Raw genomic sequence first — 24,395 nt, forward strand, 5'->3', positions numbered from 1 at the left:
ACTTTAGTTTTATAGCTAAGAACACTTTTCTGCTTTTCTGAGCCAGAGCTGCAAGAGGATTTGCCTTGTACGTCTTATTTTTTTTCACCCCAATTTAGCAGGGCCTTTAAGCAAGTGTTTAATTTCAGAAATACCCAGTTTATGTTCAGCAGAGTGTTTAGCGTGATCTTAAAAACATGGTATACATACATTTTATTTCTGGCTAAGCAGATATCAGAGGCTGTAAGGTTTATTGAATTAGTGCTGATGTTTCTTCATCTGTTCTTCCACTACAAACCAAGCAACAAATCCATTTGATGGCTATTTGGGGAGCTAGGTTTGAGATATGGCTTGCTGTGGTGTGGCAGGAGAACAGTTGACCTTTCATCTGCAAGTGATGGCACAAGATTAATGTGTTAAGAGGGACTCAGAAGTGTTAGAAGGGCACTGGAAGAGGACTCAGAGTGAGATGTGTTGAGGAGGTGCTGTTTAGCTACAGACAGTAATCTGTCTGGAGCAGTGTGGGAGAGTCTACAGGGTCTAGTTTTGTGGTTGTAGGATTTTCAGTTGAAACTCCATCATTTAATAGCTTTAACATCATGATTAGAAAGATATTGAGGTGCTGTGGGTTTCTTCTGGCCACAGCAGAGGAGCAGACTGGGAGTGGGAGGATGGGGCAGCCAGGTGGAAACGTGGTGGAGCAGGAAGGGTTTGTGTTTCTCTCTTCCACCTACTCACCCCACATCAGGCTCCAACTTTTACTGACTTCCTCATGTGTTCCCACATCCCTGTGAAAACTTTTCATTCTTTGGCTCCCTCCTCTCCTTTGTTTTGTATGTAACCTTCTCTGAATACAGAAGAGAGAGAAGGCTTAGTCCATGTGATATTGATGTTTCTGTATTCCTACTTGGAAATTGTAGTCCTGGGAGATCATGGAAACAGGCCTGTGAGGATGAGAAAGAAGAGATTTAGAAGAGATTTGAGAATATTTGCCAGGATATAAGAAGAAATTATTTTCTTTCCCCCAGCAATCCTGATCTGGAAGTGTTCCCAAAAATTATAGGGGCCATAAGTGCTGGACAGCCTTGTATGGTTGGTAAGCGATTATGAGAGACCAACTCTGATTCCGGATAAATTTAGAAAATGCAGATAAGTGATTTCCCAGAACTGCTGAGTTTTTGGCCTCGAGCATGGGCTAGCTGGGTTCCCAGTTAGAATGCTCATATTTAGTCTCTGGAGCAGAATTGCTCCAAGCAGTGACATTCATGGTTGGGTTAGAGTTTGAGCAGATGATTGTAGAAGAAGTGTTTGTAATCTGCTGTGTCAGAGGTAGCCCAAGGCATGGCTTCGTCTCAGGGCTGTGTTGCAGAGCCAATGATCATGCTTGCTTGCAACATGTGGAGATGTTTTCCAGAGACAACTCTTCTTCCATATCACTTGTCCTGATCTGAGGTGCTGTTTTTAGCTGTAAACACTGCTTGCTGAAGTATTCTCCATGATGGTGCTTTTTAAATTTAAAATGCAACAAATGGCATCTGTTTTCATTCTTGAGTGTGTTTCATAGATTCACCCTAAATTGCCTTTGTTTACTGATGAGTCTCCAGTTGGACATTGGGTTCTGTGTTGGACCTACAGCTCCACATCCTTAGCAGGGCATCCTTCTTGTTAAATAATGCTCTGAAAATAATTTTAACAAAATGGAAAATGCATTTAATAACAGTTACTCTTATGGACTGCAGATTGTACTTTTTGGCAGCTATAGTTGATAAGAGTTTGTAGCTGTATTCTGATACTTTTTAAATGTATAATTAACATTGGGGTCTAAGAAATATTTGGGTTTAGAAGTACAGACCTGTTGTGTTTGGAAATACTTGACCTGTTCTCTTAGCATATATGCATCTGCAAACAACTGTTGAAGGACCAAGCCAGCTTTTCTCTCTATGATTTGCTGCTGTATAGTGTGTTGATCAATGCGAAGTTTGCATTACGTATTTTGAATTGAGTTATTAAATATTTAGTCTGATATTGAAGGGTAGGTTATGCAATCCTGAATTCAGTTTGGTGTCAGAACCCACCACTGCAGTTCATGTTTGTGCGAGGCACAGTAAGGGGTTGCTCTTTTTTTCTAGATCAGATGAATTTTTAACTCTTTCTTTCAACATCAAAACTATTCAAATTACTGAGCATTATGTAGGTTTTTCTTATATGAGAAACATACTTTTTTCTGCTTTCCTGGGGCATTTGGAACACTTAGAAAAACCTGAAATATGAATTCTGTGTTTATTAAATAAATTTCAAATTTGAAAATGTTTGACCCCATTCTAACACATGCTGGTGCATGTGTTTTCTGGGTCTCATATACAATGCAGATTTCTAAGATTGGTTTAAATGCTGGTGACTGCATTGAGTGTGGGTGCTGGGTTTTTCCAGGATTGTTGGCTTGATTTGAATTGCCTGTGCTGTGGGCATGTTGCAAAATCACCACCAATCCTATCCCTGTAGGCGCCTTTCCTTGTTTATCCCAGATCACAGTCTGTCTGATCTGGTATTTTCACTGTGATACCATAATAATAGTAATAAAAAGAATGTAAGATTAGAATTCAATTTAATTACATTTTTATTTACCCTACAGATAAGAGCATCTAAATTATGGCCTTTTCCTAGCTTTTCATGCAACCATAATGGTATGGGCTTAGTTTAATTTTTTTTTTTTAATTTCCTTTTTTTTTTTCATTTTTTCTTTGCCATGTGGATCTAGAGGCTGATGCTTTCAGAATAAACCCACTGCTGTTGCCAGGCTTGCAGTAAGATCTTAAAAGCTAGCAATGTTACTGAGCTTGTTTTGTTTCAGGTCAGAAATCTGGATAGGATACTCCCAGGAAATAACACCTTGAGTTCCCACACTGCCTTCCTCACCCCTTTGTAAAACTGTGGGATAGATCTCCCTAACATAAAGTTTTGCTTAACTCACTTAAGACTTTTTCATTCATCTTCTGATCTCTTCCTCCCTCCTCCTCCTCTCCCTTGCAGCTCAAACCTTGTCTCTTGGTAGTGCCTGCTGCAAGCACCAGCACCTTGAATTTCACTCCCTTGTTATTGAGCAGTTTCTGCTGCTTTTGAGGCCAGGCAGAGCTTTTGATCAGGTGGTGGTTAGTTGGGTTTTTTTTGGGGTTTTTTTTTGTTCTCCTTTTCTCACTTATCTTCCTTCTTGTTAAAAATCTCTCGCCCGTATCTGCCGGAAGCCAGGGGCCGTGCGGTGTGGGCTTTCCTTCCTTTTTCTGCTGCTCTCCTGCCAGATGAGGAGAGATTCAGCACACGAGTTCAGTGTAGCTCTGCTTTGAAAAGGGACCAGTCTACTTGGGCAGTGCTGGGAGGTTTAAATCAAAAACACTTCCTACTTACTGTCCCATTCCAGCTTGGATGGGGCTTGGACCAACCTGGTCTGGCAGAAGGTGTCCCTGCCCATGTTGGGATGATCTTTAAGCTCCCTTCCCTCCCAAACCATTCTGTGATTCATCATCTTGTCTTACATGCCAGATGGGCAGGAGGTGATCCTTTAGTTTCAGCATCTAATCAGATCCCAGATGGAGCAGGAGAGTATTTTGAAGTATTTTTGCTTCTCCTCTCTCTCTGAAGTTGTCATCCTTCTCTAAGCCACCTTTCTGCAGATGAAGGGTGGGCTGGTAGGTCTGTTCTTCATTTCAACCAAAAATTTCCCTTCTGGGTTTGCCTTCATGGCACAGAAGACTAACCAGAGCTGGAGGACTTCTTCCAGGCTTTTTCAGTGGCCCATGGCACGGTTATGCAGAGGGTAAAGCTAGTGAACATTATTAGCCCTCTCAGGCAGTCCTTGCTTTTTAAACTAAGATACTTTCTTCTGTGAAAGTTGAGCTCATAAAGGTTTCTTACAAAATGTTCAGTTCACTGGTATCTGTTACGTATTTTGATGGGAAACTGTTGAAAAGGGAAGATGAGAAAGATTTGACCCAGGATGGTTAAATCTCATAAGAAGACAGATTTCCGTTGTTTCTGGCAAAGCACAACATAGTGGATTTTTGTGCTGAACAAAAGCAGATTTTCAAACTTCTTGAAGGCTGGAGTGTTTGTACACCTATTTTTGCTAATAAATCTTCAGTAAGTATTTGCATATCTGTTTTTATCTCCTAGTAGAGCAGCTTGGATATACAACCACTACAAAAATTCCAAGTCTGGACGAAATAAGCATCTTTCACAGCCAGGGAGTACAAAAAAATGCGTAACAGCAAAGCTTTTTTCCTGGAAGAAACTGTGTTTTTATCATCTCTCAATAGAACCCAGGCCTTGCAGTGAGACATGCAGGAAAGGCATGAACAGTGAAGCTCAATGTGTGAGGGCAAATGAGCAGGAGTGTCTTCTCAAATGGCCTTGGAAGTGATTGCCTGAACAACAGGAACAGTGGTGGGAAAATGAGTTAATGCTTGTGAATCCTCATTTGTCCTCTCTGCTTCAGAGCATTAGTGCTGGGATGGAGCAGAGTATGAAAGGGCTGGTTTGAAGGAGGCAGTAGATTGAACCATTCTCTATCTCACTCTTTAATTTTGTGTAACGAAGGTGACTGCTATTAAAAGTGAGAGCTTGGAGTTTGTACTTGGCTGAAGGTGAGAAACTCCTTGCTTCCTCAGAAGGTTTAAAGCTTTTCATAAAGTGTAACACAGACTGGCAGCTTGAATATGAAAAGAAACTGCTCTCTTTGTAAGCAGAAGTGACTGTTTGATCCATCTGGGCCGTGTGAAGGTTGCGGATTGCTGGAGGGGCGGACACACGTGCGGTGTTGCAGGGGACTCTGCCTGTCATCTTGCTCCAGATTGAGCCTTTTGAAGTTGCTGAGAGCCCTCTGAGGCTCAACAGGTCATGCAGGCAGCTTTGTGGGTGCTGATTTGGAGATGCCTGTGAGGGTCCTTGAAGCTGATGAGAAAGCGGAGCAGATCCATCGCGCGCTGTTCTTTAATCTGGCTGCTGTTGTCCCCATGAGTGGGTGGCTGTGGGCTTTGTGCTCACTGCCTCGTTGTACTCTGTACAGTGCTTTCTCATACATGACAGCTGAAGAGAAAAACACTCCAGACAGAAATGTCTGTGTTTTCTTGATAAAGGAAGGTCATTTCTTTATTACTTGTAATGGCTCAGTTGACTTCAGTGCCTCTGTGGACTTAGACCAATTGCTACCAGAAACTGACTGCTTCCTTCTGTTTCTCTGTGGAAATATTGATTCTCCTTAAGTCAAGTGTAATTCTGCTGAAGTCAAGTCATTACTGAGATGAATGGTGGAAAATGGTGAAAGCCATAGTAATCCTTTGTCTGAATTTCCTTGGAGATTTAACCCAAAATGAGTCACAGAAGGTGATGGGTGGCTGTGCTGCGGCAGAGCAGGAGCAGCCATTGGCCTGCACAGGTTTCTCTGTCTCTGATGAACCAGTTGACTGTTTCCCCACCCTACTCTGCCCATTCCTGTTGCTGATCATGGTGTTTGCTCGTTATGACTTTGCTTTCTAGATTGCTTGGCTTCCCAGAGAGATAGCCCTGTGGTTTGCTAGGGGGCCCTTGCCCATAAAAAAGGTTTGCAGATTTTAAAGCAAGACCTCTCGGCAAGGATTCTGAAATCTACATGCAGTTTTACCTTGTTGATGGCATGCATTTGCATTTATGTACCCTCTTGAATTCCTAATTATTTAAAAACAATCACAGCTCTGCCTCTTCCAAGGAAATTTGTAGCTGGACAGGAACGGGAGATCTTAAAATGGCTAGTTTCTGCAACAGGGAGGGGACATAATAGAATCACTGAGTAGTTTGGTTTGGAAGGGATCTTTAAAAGTCATCTAGTTCAATCCCCAAACCAGGTCATACATGGGGCTGTGTGACAGTAGATGCATTCCTGGTAGAAGGAAGATGGAGAAATTCCCATTTCTTGCACCCTGAGAGGGTCAGTGTAATTTCCTGCTCATGTAACATTCCTGGAGTTTGGCTCCATGTCCCTCCTGGGGGGATGCAGGGCTTGGTGGGGTGGTGCACAGGCTGCTCTGTCTGGGATGGTCAAAACAGATTTTGGGTTTCCTGAATCAGTTCTGATTCAAAATGAAATCTGTGAACCTGAAGTAGTGAACACCTCAGTGTTTTCTCACCACCTCGATGGGCCAGTGTAGCTGCTCTGCAGTTTGGTGAGACCTGAGGAATTACTGCTTTGAGTGGTGCAAAATCAGGGTTTGATGTTCAAAAACAGAGGACTGAATAGAAATTTCTACCTACTATTTTTCATTCTGATCTACAGCATCTTTTTTCCTTTCTTTCCTTTGGATTGGTTAAAAGAAAGCCCATGATAGTGCTGCAGAAAAACAGCTGTCTCACAACACTGAGAACATCTTGCACAGAGGCAGTTTCACAGGGCAGGTTGATTTCATTTCAGGAGTGAAAAAATTGCTGAAATATGATGGCTGTTGGGTGTTTGTGTGTTGGCTTTGGTGTAGAAGTCATACCATGATAGTTTTCGTTGTTTCCAACATATCCCTTTGCAGGTTTCTGCTGTTCTGTGACAGCTGCTTTGGTGATCTTCACCTGTGATAAATCTGATTTAAAACACAGTTATCGTGCCCTTGGCTGCTAGTCTGTCACAGTCTGGGGTAAAAACCACAGATCTCTACCTGAGGAGGACTTTATGAAATAAAGCTTGTGGCTGGCATTAGCGCTAAATCACATTAATTTTCAAGACTGAGGAGTGTGTGTGTGTTTCTGTCTGTCTGGAGCCGGTGCCACTCTGCTCACTCCCATGATTAGATGCTGTCCAGAGTGAAGGAGAGCCTGCAGGATCCCTGCTCACCTGGCCGCTAACCCTGCCTTGTTTTGCAGGGAGGGAGCCAGGGAGCCAGAGTCGTGGAGCACCCTGTCTCACACCGTGCACTCGGGGGACTACAGCGTGAAGCACCACCGCGGGCTGGACGTGTACCTGCTGACAGCTGAGGCCACAGAGGGGACAGCAGCCAGCTGGGAGAGGGACATCCAGCACCTGCAGATGCACATGCAGAGCCACCAGCACCAGGTGAGCAAAAGGGGATGGAAGAGAAGCAGATCTGGCTGGTTGCAGCCTGGCACCTGGGGAGGATTTTTACATGTCAGCATCCTTCAGGGCGTGTTTCCCTAGGTGTTTTCTCTGGATTCATTATCAAGCATCCAGGTGGACACCTGTCCATTTGCTTCTTATTTGAGCATGGAGAGATCTGTTTAAGTTGTATTAAGCAGCAAATGTTCTCATTCAGAAGAGAAGCAGGCTCAGGGCTGTGCGACACCAGCTCTGTTTTGTCTCTCTCTGCTCCCAGCTCCTGCCTGATCTGTGAGTTTTAGACCCCCTTGGATGGGCAGGAACACCTTCCTGGAGAATGCTGACCCTCTGCCTGTCTGGCAGACACTGGGCAGCTTAAGGCATGCTCTGGAGTGAGGCTGGGAATGTGGGCTTTAAGCACAGTGGGAATATCTCTGTTCAAATGGAAAGTTCAGGGTCAGAGACGAGACTGAGAGGAAAGTTTCTGAGACAGGTGATGGAAAAAATGGCTGTTTCAGTGGCAATTCAGTGTAGGACTCAGAGTGCAAGCCTGCCTTGGCCACACAAGGTTTGTGTCCATAATGGTCCCTTCACTGTGCTCCTCTCAATCTCTGTGGTGGTTGGACCACAGGAGCTGTAGGGCTTTGGAAGGGCTTTCTCCTGCTGCTTTAAAATCCACAGGGTTTGAGTTGGGAAGGTGAAACATCAGAACACTTTTGTGCCATTTCTCAGAAACACCCACGTGTCTGTCACTGTTGGATTCACTTGTGGGTGTGTTCACAGATCACATAGCTGGGGTTACAGAGGTGCAGGATCTAAACAACAGGATATTATTGTTGCTTTAACTAAGGGAGGGGAGAACTGTTGTGTGCAGCCAGTGGGCTGATGGAGTGAGCAGAGGAACAGGCTATGCTGAGCCATTTTCAGCCTTCCTGAGTACCTGAGATGTTGATTACTCCCAATCTCAACAGGAACCAGTGGCATGAGTGACAAATCCAGGCTAAATCTGAAATCTCTTCCCCTTTCCATCAAAAGACCCTAAGCCATGGCAAGCATATCCAGCTCACTGCTTGTTTGCTCATGCAAATGCCAGATTGGGAACATTTTGCCTGACAATGAAACCAGAAATAGACTTTGCTTTCCACCACTGTTTTACTTCACATCTAATCTGATTTGAATTTGGAAAGCAGCCCTGTAATTATTTCATTTAGGTTTATTTTGGGTCAGTTGAGAGCCTGTTGGCTTCCTTTGGTGATGGCAGTATTTTTCCGGCTATCAGCAGAGTGACTTCACTGTGAGGATGCTGGGGCTGCTGTGGCCCCTCCTTTTGAAAACTCTGCTTGTTCCCAAGCAAGTGTCCCTGTTGTGTGTCTGTCCATCCTGGCTGGGATCCAGGAGCGCAGTCTCCCTGCTCTGCTGTGGGGTTACAGCCACCAAAGGCTTGGCACACTGTTTACCCTTGCAAAAAATACCTGCAGCCTGTGGGTACCACTACATGCTGAGCCCTGTGTCCCATCCTTGATGCTACATAAGGGATGGAGATGCCATGCTGCTGCCTCCAGGGCTAACCTGGCTTGGGATGCCTCAAAACCAGGGAGGCATAGCTGACAGCAGAGATGGGAGCTGGGCAGAGGGTTCTTTTGAATAGCAGGGTGATTGGTGGCCAGCACCAGAAGTACATTTAGTGGTCTGTGACTCAGTGAGTCTGTGGCACTGCTCAGTGTTCGCAAACCTCAGAGTGTGGAAAGACAAGTAAATGCAATATCCTTAAGGAAGCAGTGATGATTTTAGCCACTCTTAGTATATGCAATACCCAGAAGTTCCCTGTGATGCTTCAGTTAACGTAAGTGGGTGCTTTAATTATCAGGGTGTTTAAACTGGCAGTTTTGGGTGTGAACTTCCATTTCTCTGAGAGCTAAAAACTTAAAATTTGCAGGGAGCTCTTCAAGTTAGACTTCCAGTATGTGTGTATTTTTTTAATCCCTTTACAAATAAATGCAAGAAAATCTCGGATTGTACATAGTTCATTGGAGTTTTATTCATGGCGAGAGTCTCAGGCACTTAGTGAGAAACCAGTGTGACCTTGGAAAGCTTGTGGTGGTGCAAAACCCCAAACAAACCTGTGGGGAGCTCTTGGGTGTACCCTGAGGGACTGGGGTTGCTCAGTAATTTAAAAAGCCACTATTTCTAAGATGAGAACATTGATATGTTCTCTTCTACAGAGATGAGAATATGAAAGGAAATATTGAAACAGACAGTTCTTTTTAAGTAAAGGTTTGTTTGTATCAAACTATAAAAGCTTGACAAAGCAGTGCTCTGGAAGGAAAAGGCAGATTAGAGAGGAATTGATTATGATCCTACTGTTCCATGATAATGCATGTATTAATTTTAATAATATGTCATAATTTTGAAATTTTTATTTCCAGCTAGGAAATAAATTTCAGATATTTAATTATGCCTGCAGTTCTCAGGAATAGATTAGATTATTAGTTCAGTCCTGTGAGCAGGAGACAGTTGGTGTGTTTGGACATTGCCAGCCAATGCTGGCATTTCCATCCATAGAGAGAAAATTGAGGAAAGCTGGTAAGAGCTGGGGAGTGCTGGGTGGGGATCTGAAGGTTCTCTTAAGCAGCATTTGCTTGAAGTCCTTTGGGACTAGGCTGGTATATATTTGCATTATTTGGTAGACTGAATTCTGCTGTTTACTATCTTGAATTTAAGTGCACTCAAGAACTGAGACTACAGCTTCTCAAAGAGCAATTTCCAAGATTACAGTTCTTTTCAGTGATGGCAGATGGTGTAGCAGGGGGGTAGAGAGACAAATTTCATCTTTGGGTTGTTCAGGCTGGCTTTAGGGAAAATTCTTCATGGGAGGGGGGTGTGGCATGGGAGCAGATTGTCCAGAGAGGCTGTGGGTACTCAGTCATTGGAGGTTTGGCAAGATAAAGTCATGGTTGACCTGATGCTGCAGTGGCAGTAGGCCAGTTTCAGGCAGGTGGTTGGGCTAGATGACCTTTAGATGTTCTTTTCAACCAATGTTTCTTTCATTCTAATAATTTCAGTATTATCTCTTGTTAATAAAACCAACATTAAAAATATCCACTGCAGTACATTTGTAGCACCAGGAATAGGATTCATGTAGATACAGGTCTTGAGTAACTGCATGACGGAATAAACCTGTTTTTTTTCTTCTTTTGTGTGTTGTTACAGAGTTTAAGGCAGCAGACAGAACCTGTACTGGGAGATTCTGGAGACAGCTGTACTAAAGGAGCAGAGGGTCCTGTGACCACCACCTCTCAGAGCCTAGAAGAAATGGCAAAAGAAGAAAGGCAGGAAAACCCATCTGATCTGGTTCACCTGGACAGCAGGCAGCTCTCAGACCAAGCCCAGCAGGAGGAGAAATGCAACAGCAGCAGTCTGGGGGCTTTTAATGATGCACCAAAAGACATGATTAGCCTGGGGGGTGCAAACAGCCCAGCCAGCTTCTGTGAAAGTAAAAACACAGAGATATTGTGTAAAAAGGAAGGAGAGGCGGGGCTAAGATCTGCCAAGGGCTCTGGGACCGTATCAGATGAGGACTGCACTGAGAGCTCATGTGCAAGTGTAAATGGTGCTGTAAATCTTCCATGCTCTGGAAATACAAATGAGGAAGCTGGAATGACATCGGCTGGAGTTGTTCTGGATCAGGCTGGCGTGAGCAGCACAGACAGTGCCCATCAGGAAGTGCAAACTGCAGAGGAGCTTGCTGTCAGTGCTGCTGCTGTGGCTGCAGCTGCAGGTGAAGCCCCAGCTCCCTCGGAGGGCCTGGATGTGGCCATGGGCCAGACTGAGTGCAGGAACTGTGCCGGGGCACCTGAGAGGGCTAAGGGCCAGCGGCAGGCAGAGGATGGGCTGGCAGAGCCTGCTGAGAGGACTGCAAGGCTGGAAGAGAAATACCCAGCTAAGGAAGAGTCATCCAGCACTGCTCAGCCCTTGCTCAGTGGTTTCAACGGCGCTGAGTGTTCGGATGGGGAGGATGCAGATGTGGGAGTAGTACCAGCCTGTGACGGTGCAAATGCAGGTGGTGTCATTAGCAGTGGCTCTGATGACCTTTGCAAGACCAGCAGTAACAAAGAGACTGATGTGGATTCGTGCACTGCTCAGGTAAATGGTGACTTCACGGAAGGCCAGGGTGATGGCAGTGTCACAGCAAGGCAGGAGGTCACTGCAAGCCCTGCAGATGCACTGCCAGCAGTGAATGGGGTGCAGGTTCCTGCGTGCACATCTGGCTTGGAAGTCCATGGCAGCAGTGAGAGTGGGGAGCAAGAAGGGCTGGTGGAAGCAGGCTGCACAGATGGAAAATCCACCCTGTCCTCACTGGAAGACAGTGTGGAAACTGATGGCCCTGATGCTGAGCCTGCAAACGGAGATGTTGGTGGATCTAATGAAAGTGGTGCAGAAGCCGCACATTGCCAGGAGAGTGGTGAGATTGCTGACCATGGGGCTGCAGCCATGGAGAGCAGTGAAAAGGAGGCAGTAGGAACTGATACCAGCAGCTGCAGAGATGGAGGAAGCAGAGATTCTGCAGGCGGTGCTCAGGAAGTTGCTGCCTGTGCCCCTTCTGCTGCTCAAGCTGGTGTTAAAGGTGAAATGGGCAACAGCTTCAAACCAGACAGCGCTCAGCAGGGTGAACGTGAGGAACGTGAGCCTGCATCGCTCCCTCCAGAGGATGTGAGCACAGGCCTGGCAGAGAAAGAGCCTGCCCAGGCTGGAGCAGAGAAAGCAGAAAGCACTTCAGAGCAGGAGGGGAGGAGCAAGGTGGAATCTCCCCTACCCAGAGAGGGGCCAGCTGTGAGTCAGGAGGGAGATGCTGCAGTGGCACCTCCCGGGCAGGAGGCATCTCTGCAAGGTAATGACCCTGGATCCGCTCCGTGTGCCAAGGGCTCAGACTGTGCCGAGGATAATTTAATGGGCACACCCTCTGCAACTCATAATGAGGAATCTAAACAAAACCAGGAAGCGGTGGCGGCGAGGGCAGGCTCGGCAGAGCTCGCCTGGCAGCACGGTGGGGAGCATGGCGGGGTAGCTGCCACCTGGCCTGGGGACCATGCTGGGGACGAGAGCTCCCCTGGGCAGGGCCACTTGCAGCAAGCTGAAGGAGGCAAAGCTGAGCCTGAGCAGGAGGCTCATGAGCAGGTTTTGTCGGAGGAACTTCTTGCTGCTGTTGTGAAACCCCCCTCCTGCAGTCTGGAGGGGCCTATGGTGAGCAGCAGCAGTGTGGATGCTGGGCTGAAAGCGACACACCAACCCAAAGAAGATTGCAAGGCTGCAGTTGCAGCAGAAGGCACCATGCATGGACCTGCATCAGCAGATGAGTCACTGGGTGCAGAGAGTGACCCTTGTCCGAATGCTGGGCTCAACCAAGAACAAGACCCCACTCAAACCCTACCACAGATCTGCCCCCACAGCAGCACCCCCGAGTTAAAGGACGCCTCAGAGGTGGGAGCCCTGAGTGACACCTGTGAGGGTAAGGAGGTGCCAAGGACAGTGACAATAGCCCCTGTTGCAGCATTTGCAGAGCAGCAGGAGGACACGGAGAGCGTGCTGCCCCGCGCAGCGCTCCAGCCCATCGCAGAGGAGCCCACGTGTGACAGTGACTCCAGCACCGACACCGTCTGTCCGGCTGGGGACAGTGACACTGCCCTGGCAGGGGCTCAGGGCGAGGGCTTGGCTGAGCCCCATGGAAAGCAAAGCCGAGCTGTACCTGCAGCGCCCTTCTCGCCGTGTTCCTGCCACCTGCAGCCTCTGGAGCCGCTGGAAAATGCGGGAGTGAAGAGTTTGGTATCGGCTAACGGTGCCTCGTCTCTGGATAAAGTTCCTAAAATGGTGAAAAGTTTTGATGCAGTGGTTTTTGCAGCAGACACACCTTGTTCCCCCGAAGTACCTGCCGCAGAAAAAGCGGAGCTTGTGGCCCAGACTGCAGTGGATGCCAGAGCCAGCCTTAATGGAGAAATGGATTGCAGTTCCTCAACAAAGAAGAGGAATGTCAGCCTGGCAGTGCAAGGAGCTGAGCCTGTTACAGGTAGGAAAAATCAATTGGTTTTTTACTTTTTAGGTTTTTCTTTGTAGGCGTGTCTCTGTCACGTCATCAGCAAAGAAAGGAAGTATGAGCTGGATGCTTGTGTTGGAGAGGAAGTGTTTGAGGTTTTTCTTCTGGGAAACAAGAAATTTGTAGTTAGTTACATATAAAAACTTCCAATTTAGATACATGCTGCTTGTCTGGCACTGGAGGTAAGAACAGAGCATCATCTCCTATGAATTTGTATAGAAGAATTTCTAGCATGTAAATGCTTGCTGGACAAGAAATGAATGGGCTTGAACTATTTGGATTACTTTATCTTAAAGTTATAAGCTTTCATGTGGGCATGAGGGTTTCTTTCCTTGGTGTTACCCCTTTGCTTTTCCCCTTTATTTTTGCTGGTGTGGAGCCAGTGGGTAAAATGGGACTCTCCTGATTTTCTTTGCTTGTCAAAGTGAGCCAGCTGCCAGTGTCCCTCTGAACTGCCCCAAGCTGCTTCCTAATTGGCAGCATTAGGTCATTTAAAACAGCCACTGAGCCCTTCCCCCGCCGCCTTTTCCGGGCTTCAGAGCTTTTTTGTCAGGCAGAGCAGCTGGTGGTGTTTGCCAGAGCATTTCAGCAGTGCTGGAACTTGGGTGATGAGTTTTACTGGCTCCTGTGGGCTGGGAAGTGGGGCTGGCCTTCCCCGTGGATGAGCGGTGATGGGAGAGAGAAGTGGGACCTGGGAGACAGCATAGAAGCCTCCACGCAGCAGGAGCTAATGGAAAACATCACCAGGTAACTCCAGGAAGGGAGATAAAGGGGTACATGGAATGAAAAAGAAATGGGTTTGTTGCTCCAGCCTGGGATTTAATGGTAGGTGAATTTGGTGCTGAAGCATGGAGCTAATCTGATCTGTGTACCCCACCTGTTCAGGCAGCTGTTAAATGGAAGCAGCTGAACTTTTTGAGTTGCCATTTTTTCTTTGCTCTGAGAAAATGATACAGTGCCTCTCACTTTCCATGTACCTAACAAACCGGCAATCAAACAAAGCATTTAAATGATTTAAAGAAAATCTGCCATGATATAAATCATGAAGTTGTGAAGTTATAAAGCTGTTTCACTGCTCTAATGCTGAGAGCTGTTTCTTCAGTCTAAGTGTAGCATGGGGTGATGGTAGAGAGTTTATTCTGATATGTGACAGCAGAATAATTGAAGGCAGGAGGGGAGGAGGGTGTCAGTGGAGGGTCCAACAAATCAATTTTTTGTTAAGTTCAGGATTTTTTGCATGTTTGTATGTCAAGAGCTAACCACTAAACATGAGTAAAGACATCACTAGTAAATAAGTAGAAAGATCTGAAAATTGTATTAGAAAACTATTTTCAGAAAGAACCTGTTTTAATGCTGTGTTGGTTTGACAGTTCAGTAGATGGGAGTGGCTGTAAGTCAGACTTCTTTTCCTAGGGGCCTCTGGCTCTGCCAGCTCTGTCTGTACAGTCCAGGTCTTTACCTCTGCTTGGATTCTTGGTGCCATGACACTGTCTAGGTGAGGTTTGAACAGGAAAAGGGACCAGACAGTCCAATAAGATAGTAGCTAAAGTAGGGAAGTATTGTTAAGTCATCATTCTGTATTAGGACATGGAAAGGGGAGGAAAAAAAGGAGGTGATCCTGTTACTGATTTAAAATACATAAGGATTTATGGCTGAAAGGTCTTGGAATAATATGGTCTGACCTGTCCTTGAGCAGAAATTGTTTATGTGCAATGAGATGCCACACAAAACAAAATTTAAATTGTCATATTTTCTCTTGAAGTACTTTAGGATTATTTTGAATCAAAATGTTGGGGAAGCCCAAAAAAAAAATCGGCTTTAAGCAGAGGCAAGTGACTGCTATGAATCCAAGCTCGCTATTTGGAATATGTCTGACACTGATCTCCTATAGAGCACCATCTAGAACTCTGATATGGCAGTAATTCAATAGAAGTGATTTGTTGTTTATAATTGTTGCTGTGTACATTTTTCATGTTGGTGTCTAGCCTTGTGTAGCACGTTTTTTATATGAGTTCAGTGGCAGCCTTCAATTTTTTTCTGCTGTGCCCATTCTGGGGAGTTTTCCCTGAGGTCTGGATTTGTACAGAGGATTTTGTATCTGTGCTGAACTCGGACTTGTCAGTTCTCAGGATGAGTCACATCTTTTTTTGGTGGAATACAATAAAACCTTCCCAAAGGAAGTGTAGGTCACAAGGCCATTTCTCAGAAACTTGTGTAGTCAGAGGGGTTTATTGTCATGGTGATTTATCAGCGATGTAATCAGCTGATAATTGCTGTTGCCATTACTCCAGATCATTGAGGTCTTTAATTTTTTTATTTATATTGTGAAGCTGCTCCCAGATATACACCTGTTTATCTCATTGCCTCTGCTTAGTTTCCGCCTACCCCCCAAAACAAAGACTTCAAAAGGCCAATTTCCTTATCCAGACAGGTATCTAGTGACTGGTCACAACCCTGAGGAAGCTGATGAAGTAGATCCTGCTTTCCTGACGCATCTCCTCCTACTGTTGGCTTTAGACTCAGATCTGCATTACAGCTGAGTAATGGGTTCTGCAAGCACATTATCTGCAAGTCAGGCAGGTAGATGCTACTCATTAAAAAAGAAAGGAGTTAGGTTATGAAATCATACCACTAGCCTGGCTGGGTGAGAAGAGTAGAGAAGAGATGCCGTGGGTTTGTGCTGACAAAACACCTTGGAGTATTTGCAGTTTCTTGGCAGAAACCAAACCAAGCAAGGTTAGATTGTATTATTGGGGTCTGCCATCTTAAATAACAAATACTGTAATTACTGCTCCTTAGCTGCTCTGCTGGGAGAAATATCTCCTGTAGATCTCAGCATTTCAAGAAAATATTCCTTGACAGAATATGAGTCTTTGCCTCATTTTTATTGGTAGCATTTTCCCTATGGAAAAGCTCTTGGAATGATTTCCTTCCCCTGTTAGAGTGGCAGGATGAGCAGGTAACAATTGTCAGTAATGGTTCCACACTTGCAATAAGAGGCACTACATCCAGAGACCTCTGTGATAGCTTTATAGTGCTTTTCCTTTGGGATATTTCTTAACAGAAATTTAGGAAGAATTGAAAAAATTGTCTTGAATTTCATCCTGAGGGCTAAATGTCTTCATTGTCCATTTCTTACCCCGCAGAGTGAGCTTGCTTCTCCCATCCTCAGTGCACCAAATGTTTCTTACTTGCATGTTCTGTCTTTGGATCAGGATCTCAATCATGGTGGCATTGCCATGACCCTGAGCAGATTTCCCAGCAACAGGATCTCACAGAAATTTGTAGCGTTATCTCTGATTTTTGAGTCTGCCCACAAATTCATGCAATCAAGGCAAAACCATTGCAAAACCAGATCGTCCCAAAAAACAAGGGTAGACATTAAAGGCAGTGAAAAACCATTAGTTACAATTGTTAGGATGATTTCCCCATGAAAATGGGAGGCTCCTCTTGCTAAATCCCTGTAGGGCTAAACTCACTGCAAGCACACGTCGCCCTTAAGAAGGCGTTGCCATCCATCCAGGGTTTGTTTTCAGTAGAAATGAGAGGGGGAGTGGGTTTAGAGGGGAGTTTAGCCCTGACACAGCCACTCTTCATCGGGGTGGCTTTGGTCAAATCACTTCACTGCCCTGAAAGTGTCCTGTGTGTCATGAGAGTCCTCAGCTTAGGGATCAAAGAGAATGACGATGTTGACTTCCTGCCAGGGAAAGGTAAGCAGGGGGAACCCCTGGGGAATGGTGACTCATGAAAACTTGGCTGGGCAGAGGAAGCAGCTGGGACCTGAAATTTGTACAACTGTGGTGGTGACACCGTCACGAGAGCGTGGAGAAGGGGAAAGTCAGCTGGGACTTTGTAAACTCCAGCAGCAAAGGTTTTGCTTTGCTAGTCCAGCAGAGTGATTCTCTCATCCATGAGGCAGTGCTGGTGGGTTGAGTTTTTGCAGCTTGTGATTTCTTTTTTTTTTTTTTTTTGCAATGCTTAAAATAGATATTGAGGGCAGACAAGGTTGGTTTCTTGTGTTATCTTTGGGTTATGGTAAGGAGAAAAACAGCAAAAAGTTTGATTGTACATGTAGATGAATGGGAGCCAAGGAAATACATGAACAAATACCTGCAGATGTGCTTGACCTCATCTACAGGTTGTCAGGAATTTCACCCTATGCTTGCTGCTATTTCATTGTTTCCTTCAGTCCCAGATAGGATAATTGTTAAAATGGATAGCAAGGAAGCAGTGAAGTCAGCAATGAAACCAGAATTTGGAAATCAAATGGTCTTGTAGGGGTTCAAATGGACTTGTTGAAGGGCCTTGGGGGTTGGGTTTTCTTTTCTTTTTTTGGGGGGGAGGGGGCACTGGTTTGAGTAAACAAAAAATGTTAGTAGCAATGAAAGAAGTTTGTTTTTAAGTTGCCTTTGTGGATCTTCTGTTTGCACAGGGATGTTGGAAATGAAAACTGAGGACGAGGTGGATTTTCAGAAACACGGCACAGAGGAAGTGGTGAGTGCAGGTGTTGTCACCTTGTCCATTGCTGTGCTTTATAAAGAAATGTGACCTGCTGGTTTCCTTTCTGTAGCCTCTGCAAAGCTGAACAATGTCCAGTGACATTGCTTTAGCCTTTTAAATATAGCCTGGGCTTTTCTAGCCCTTGCATTTTCAACTGCTGGATTCAGGCACATTTGTATTTTCTCAGCCAGTCACAGACAGATTGAGCCAAGAGGTTCCTCATGGATCAAGGTTGTGCCTTGCACAAGATTTGTGTGTGATTTGACAAAAGCCACGTCCTGGAATGCGTTTGAGGTTGGTGATGCTGTGTGGGGCCAGCAGCACCTTCAAGGTCCCTGTGCTGCTGCTGCCAGGGTGGTCCTGGAGAGTCTGTCCATCCCTTCTGGTGCTTTGTGTTTCCAGGGAGGTTTTGGCAGAAGGAACCATGGCTGTGGTTTATGTTGGTGTGTGCACAGACTCCAAAGTCTAAAAGCATCATGGGCTGGGAGTATTTGTGCCTTAGCTGGAAGAAAAATGAATAATGGGAGGATATATAGGGATCAAATGTGGGGGGAAATGTCATATTCCTCATGTCAGTGAAACAGTATAAAAAAGTCATGCCAGGAATCAGGAATCTATTGATATTGTATTTTATTACTTATTCTTTGCCATATTGAAGGATTATCTGTGATTATAAAAAAAATAGGTTGATATTTAGCTTTACATGAACATAATTTTCATTTAAAGCACCACCACTACAAGTTCTGCTTTACCAATAGCTGAGGCTTTTTTGGTGTTACCTTTCTTAGATGGATTTGTATTTGCTCCTGTATTTTATGTGTGGTTTTGTGTTCCTGAAAAAGTTTTTTGTAAATGGCAAATTGATGGCAGCCTTGTATTGGAGCACGTTGCCTTTGAGCAGCTGTGTTTGTGTCTTCCCTACCATTATGAAGCTGTTAAAAGAGAAAATACTGTTGGGATGAGTTTACAGTGCAGGGTGGAGCTCCAAAAATCTTTGCTCATCATGCAGTAAAGCTCTTTGAGCAGCAGAACAGTCTTGCCAAAGCTTGTAATAAAATCAGGTTTATTATGTTTTTAACAAGTTAAGGCTTAATTTCTGTAGCTGTTTGCTTGGTGAGTTAGCGAGGGGCTAGAGAAAATAACTTTCCAAGCCAAAATTTGTGCTGTCTGATATGGAAGTCTTTCATTACTGGAATATGTGAGTAGAAAGATGCTACTGAATTTTTATTTTTTTAACTGACCCTTTATTAAAGGTAAATTTCCTGACCAATACTTCCAAATCTGGTAATGAAGTAAGAAATCTTTGGAAAATGCAATTTAGGACACAGCCTTTTACTTTCAGACAAGGAGAAAATGAAAAAAAAAAAAAAGAGTATTGAATTTAGCTTCCATTTTGCATGTTTTCCAGGCGTTTTGGGTTTTGTGTGTGTTCTTTCTTCTCTTCTTCCTCTCCCTCCCACCCTGTCAAACACCTCTTTAGAAATCTGGCTTTTCCGAGGCGGGAATGGGAGTGCCAGGGGAATGGAAAGTTTGCTGCAGGACTGACAGGGTTCCTGTTGCTACGTTCGACAGAAACAAAATAACAACTCCACTATATTAAGGTCATTAAAAAAAAAAAAAAAGAAAAAAAATCCCAACCAAAAAGGAGTGTAAGGCTTATAAATAGAGTTTAATTCACACATGTGGGCTGGGTCGGAGGCGGCTGGTGAAAGCCACCATCGCACTTTGTGCCTCTCCTGCCACGTCCTGACTCTGCTTTATTTAGTGCTGCTGCTTTCTGTAGCCAGGAGTCTTCCAGGTGCTCATTGGCCTCTCATTACAGACCATTTTGTGGTTAGTAAAGGTGGTTTTCTTAACTTGCTGCGAATAGAAGTGTTGCTGCTTGCCCCTGGTCAGGAGCTGCAGGTATTTTGCAGCCTCACTGGTGCTGTCAGCAGTTTTGGATCGTGGGAATTATTGCTAACTCCTGTTTTATGGGTGAGAAATTTGCACACTGCTTTTCATAAGCACAAGTTACTAAGAAAAAAACAGTCTTGAAATTTAAACAGTGCAATTTCTTGTATAGTTCAGTCAGGCTGAAGGACAGGAGCTTGAGTACTCTGGAGAGAGAAGGGGGAAAACTCTTCTAAGCTGGGTTCTGAAGAATGAAAAACTGTGAAGCATTTTTAGAATTAGCTGGATCTGTGATGCCAGTGTTACAGATGTGAGATCTCACACTTTCTCCTGTAGTCATTTCAGAAGACTCTTGCATGTGTTATGGAAAAGCTGCTATTAAAAAATGTTTAGGAAAATAATGGTCTATAGGGTTATAAGCACTTAAGAGAAAATAATGGAAATATGTTTTTTCCAATTAAAATGAGTTTTTAAATTATGTATTTCTTAAGTTTCCAGAATATTTTCTCAGAGTGTGTATCTGTTCAGCTGTAAAACTCAGTAACCAGAATTTCCCAGGCTCCTTGCATGTTGCTTATCCTGATGGAGACCCTCCTGCTCCTTATCTTCCTGCTTAGTTTGGGAATCTTGAGTAGAGCTGGGACAATCACTTGATGTGATCCTATTAAAATGAGACTTCATTGTTTTTAAAATGGACTAATTTTTAACTCTGATGAGAAATTTGGTTTGGCTTCTGCATGCTGCAATATTAAAATAATTTAAAATGGAGCCTGTGGCTGCAGCATCATAAGAGTAAAGCAGCAGTTTTAAATGAACTGTACCTTGATATGCTTCTGTTGTGTTGATCCCAGAAATTGGTTGTGATTCATTATTTGCTGAATCTTTGTCTTCATGTGGCAGGATGGATAAGGTTGTGCTGCTGGGTTGTCTGAGCCTGTGACTGAGAAGTTGTAGCTGGCTGACCTTAGGACAGAGTTCACTGGGAAATAGCCTTCCCATTGCATTTATTAACTGTATTAGTTAGTTCCTATTGAATTGAATGCATCCTGCCTTTACCAGAGGAACCAGTATTTAATTAATGTGTGTGTTTTCAAAAAATTGCTGAGAATGAAGCTTAGAAAACTCTTGCACTTACATCTCTCCACTGATCCAATAATGCAATAACAATTGATATATCAACAAGGTCACTTTCTGGGGGGAAACTTGCAATATTTCAGTCATGATTTGGAAGATGGAGGTATGTTTATAACATTCAGATGATATCAGGTCAGGAGGGATTGTAGGCACTTGAGAGAACAGGGTCAGGGTTCAGAATGACCTTAAGAAATTGGAGAGCACATCCAGATAAGAGATAAAAGCAGACAGTGAGTGCTGCATTTGCAAAGGAGAAGGCAAAATGCACTTTTATCAAGTCAGCTTTAAGCTGGAGAGGGATAGGTTAAAATAAGGCTGAGGATTTGTAGTGGATTACAAATGAACCAACTGGAAGAGCTATTGCAAGAGAGACAAGTCTTGTTTGGAGTTATATTTGAAGGAGTGTCCTCCGCAAGGTGAGGGAGGTGACGTACTCATGTGTGGCACTGTGGAGCCATCATCAGTGCCATCAAATCCAGCTTGGGGTGCCCTGCTCAGAGGAAGACAAGGGAGATTGGAAAGTGTCCAGAAGGGAACAATGAGAAGAGATTAAGAAATGTGAGAAGAGATTGAAAGAACTAAATTTATTCGCTGCAGCAAAAAGAAAACCATTGTGCAATCCAGCAGTCTGCCAACATGTAATAGTGGTTATTAAACTCCCAGATTTCCATAGCAGTTTAATTTACTGATTTGCTAATTTGCCAGGATGATTTAGGCTGGATGTTGTGAAAACATCCTGTTACCATCATAAAACTGTTGCAAGACCACCTAGGGAGGCCAGGAAACCTCCTTCCCTGGGAGTTGTAAGAGATAAGAGAGATGATGCTGCCAGGACCAAGCCTCAGGTCTGTTGTTGCCCGTTGGTTTTGGTTTGTAGCCCTCATGTTTGTGCTTTGCTGAACAGGGAGAAGAGCAAGGAGCTGCTTGGCCAGAGTCTGGCAGGGTGAGCACAGGAAGGGGACTGGGACAGCAGGACTGCAGGACATGAGGGTGGGAAGAAGGGGATGGAAAGGAGCCTATGGGAGAGAGTAGAGACCCACATGGCACTGAGATGAGTGTTGGGATGGACAGTAGGTGTGGAGAATGCAGAGATTTTTCCTTCCCCCAGTTGTAATCTCTCATATTTTTCTTCCTTGGAGTCATCAGATAAATGGGTAAAATTCTGGCCAAGGTGTGCAGTGCCACCCACCTCCTGTGGCTGGTGCTGAGGAGCAGAGTCTGATGCAGTTCCAAACTACTGAACCTTGCTGGTGACCCAAGACAAGGGATTGTTAGAGTTCTCTACGTTCCAACTTATTTTCTTAGAAATCAACTATTTTAGCAAACTACTCATCCTGAGAATCTGCCAAAATTCAGGTTGTCTGTATGCACTGAAGTTCATTTTCTCCATCTGCATGGGTGTGCATATGTACATACCATGGGATGGGGGTTGCAAATCCCTTTTTTTCCAAAGGGCCTGCAGAATAGCATGGGAATTTCATCAACAGCTTGGACAATTTCAGAGCAAGTGGCTCTGAAGTGTTGGAAACAAATCAGAGCTGGGTCTGGTGGTGGAAAGTGCTGCCTTAACAATAGGCTGTGTTCTCACCCTGCCTCTTTAAAATCACTTGTGTAACCCTCTCTTTGTAAATGTTGTCCTGTAACTACAGTAAACACGGAAAATCCGAGCCAAAAGGGAGCCTGCCCTAAGCCTGGCATTAATGCTGGAGGCTGACACACGCTTACCCATCGGGTCAGGCCTTTGGGCTAGTCATCTGCCAAGCCCTTTCTCACACCCACCAGCATCCTGTGTCTGCCCCGGATGCTCAGAGCACAGCCTTTGAGCTGTGTGAGGAAATTGTGTCAGCTGGCCAGCCCTGAGTGAATTCATGGCTGTGTAGGACACATCACCCCGGCTTTCGCCGCCTGCTCTGGCCATCGCCACACAAGCTGCAGGGAGCGAGAATAAAAACTGAGGGAAGGAAAAGGAAAAGAAATTCAAACCAGGCTGAGCTTCTTGTTCGGCCTTTACCATTACTCATGCCTTGAAGGCATTTATACAACTGTTGTGGCAGGTTTTTTTTGTCCTGCGCTGAATTTCTCTGGGTGCTGCATTTCCGATGCCTTTTTATCCAGAATGCTGGTAATCCCCAGCTCAAGACTGTAGTTTCCAAGCTCAGTCACAGGATTCACGGTTGTTAAGGGGCGAGGCAGGAACGTGGACACGGAGCCAAATCCCCAGCTCAGTGCAGGGATGCTGCTCCCAGCTCTGGCTCGGGGCAGATGAAGGCGCCCGCGCCGCCCCCACCGTGGCCACAGGGCTTGTGCCAGCCCTGCTGATCTCTGGAGATGGTGAGTTAATTCTCCTCCCCTTTGCCTTCCCCTTCAGCCACTGTTCTTCAGAGGCAAAGATTGCTGCCTGATACTCTCGTTTTTCATCATCTCTTCATTTTCTCTAACGAAACATCTGGCTCTGCCGTCCTCCCAGTTGCAGTGAAGTTTATCCCTCTGTTTCTTCACACTTATGGTTGAAGGCATCAAGATCTACCTGCAGTTTCATCTGGCAGCTGTTGCTTCAAAAGCAGAATTGTTTGTTTATTCTGGCTGCAGTTTTGAGATGGTTTAGATTGAAGACAACTGTTTAATAACTACAGTTCTGCAATGCTCACTTACGGCTTGCTTCAGACAAAGGGGTTCACTGATAAATTATTTTGCATCAGTGTATTAAAGTAGCTTTCAGATCCTTTTTAGGATTAGGACTCTTGTTATTTTACAGGTTTGTAAAATACAGACCTAACAGATTTTATGTCCTGGTTCAGAACTTAAAATAGTCCAGGATAGAAAATCCTGGGTTTGGAGCTCTCTTCCAGTGGTTTGATACATTCATTTTCTATGCAGTCATAAAACTATGGATCCATACTATCCATAAAATAATGGATGTTTAAGACTGTTAGTCTAGCAAAGGAATGCTGGCGTTGAATATTGTACCTTATGAAGGAAAATATTGTGCTGTTTCTGAAAGATCCAATCTCCTTTATTCTCTGTGTTCTTTTATTTGTGTTTGAAATATCTTAAAAGCTTTGTGGTGTAACTGTTGTACAGTAGATGTGATTACTGCACGTTGAGTTCCTGGTCTAAATATAGAGAAAACTAAGATGATAACGTGGGAGACCAAATGTAGACTTTTGATGGAGGCTGCATTATTTTGACAAATGGATACTTTGCTGTATCAGATCACTGGGTTTTTATCCTTCTGAAGGAACTTGTCTAGTTCCATTCTGATATTTTGCAAGCCAGAGTTGGCCCCCTACAGTATAGACAGGCCTCTGTTCATACTTTTCTATAGATTATGTTTTTTTGCCGTTTATTGGAATTTACACCATTTTACAGGAAAACCTTATAAATGCAATAAATAGATTTTTAATTATTTTCCCATACATTTCTTCTGGGTTTTTGTGAGTAGTCATGGGACAGACAGGAGAGATGAACAGGAGCTCTTGGGCACTGATGAAGCAGGCTCTAGCAATATGCAGGCATGACATTTCTGACTTTACCTTCCAGCAAAGGATGAAAAGAATGACGAGTGTAAGAAGATAAGAAGTACTGTCAAACTTTTTCCGTAGAAACATGGAATCAAAGTGCCTGTCACCTCATGGTCCTTTCACAGATTTCCCTTTTTGTTACTGTTCTCAGCCTTTTCCCACCTATTTTAGGTTGTTTACCTTCCCTTATTATATTATTTTCATGCAAAGGTGG

General features: G+C 44.5%; 1 protein-coding gene across 13 annotated transcripts in view; it reads left to right on the forward strand.

Annotated features, from left to right (window-relative positions):
- The window catches only part of AKAP13 (A-kinase anchoring protein 13), a 208,791-nt gene that overhangs the window by 98,376 nt on the left and 86,020 nt on the right, over window positions 1-24,395 (forward strand). For 11 of the 13 annotated variants that reach the window (XM_026791324.2, XM_026791323.2, XM_074549214.1 and 8 more), the window contains 3 exons: window positions 6,856-7,045; window positions 10,256-13,106; window positions 17,566-17,627. In XM_026791324.2, the coding sequence (XP_026647125.2) occupies window positions 6,856-7,045; window positions 10,256-13,106; window positions 17,566-17,627 (3,103 nt within the window). Of the gene's footprint in view, window positions 1-6,855; window positions 7,046-10,255; window positions 13,107-13,440; window positions 13,881-17,565; window positions 17,628-17,662; window positions 22,992-24,395 lie in introns of those variants that run through there. The other 2 variants (XM_026791329.2, XM_074549218.1) reach the window with 2 other exon arrangements.

Source organism: Zonotrichia albicollis, chromosome 11 (genome assembly GCF_047830755.1).
Source record: "Zonotrichia albicollis isolate bZonAlb1 chromosome 11, bZonAlb1.hap1, whole genome shotgun sequence".
Classification (NCBI taxonomy): domain Eukaryota; kingdom Metazoa; phylum Chordata; class Aves; order Passeriformes; family Passerellidae; genus Zonotrichia; species Zonotrichia albicollis.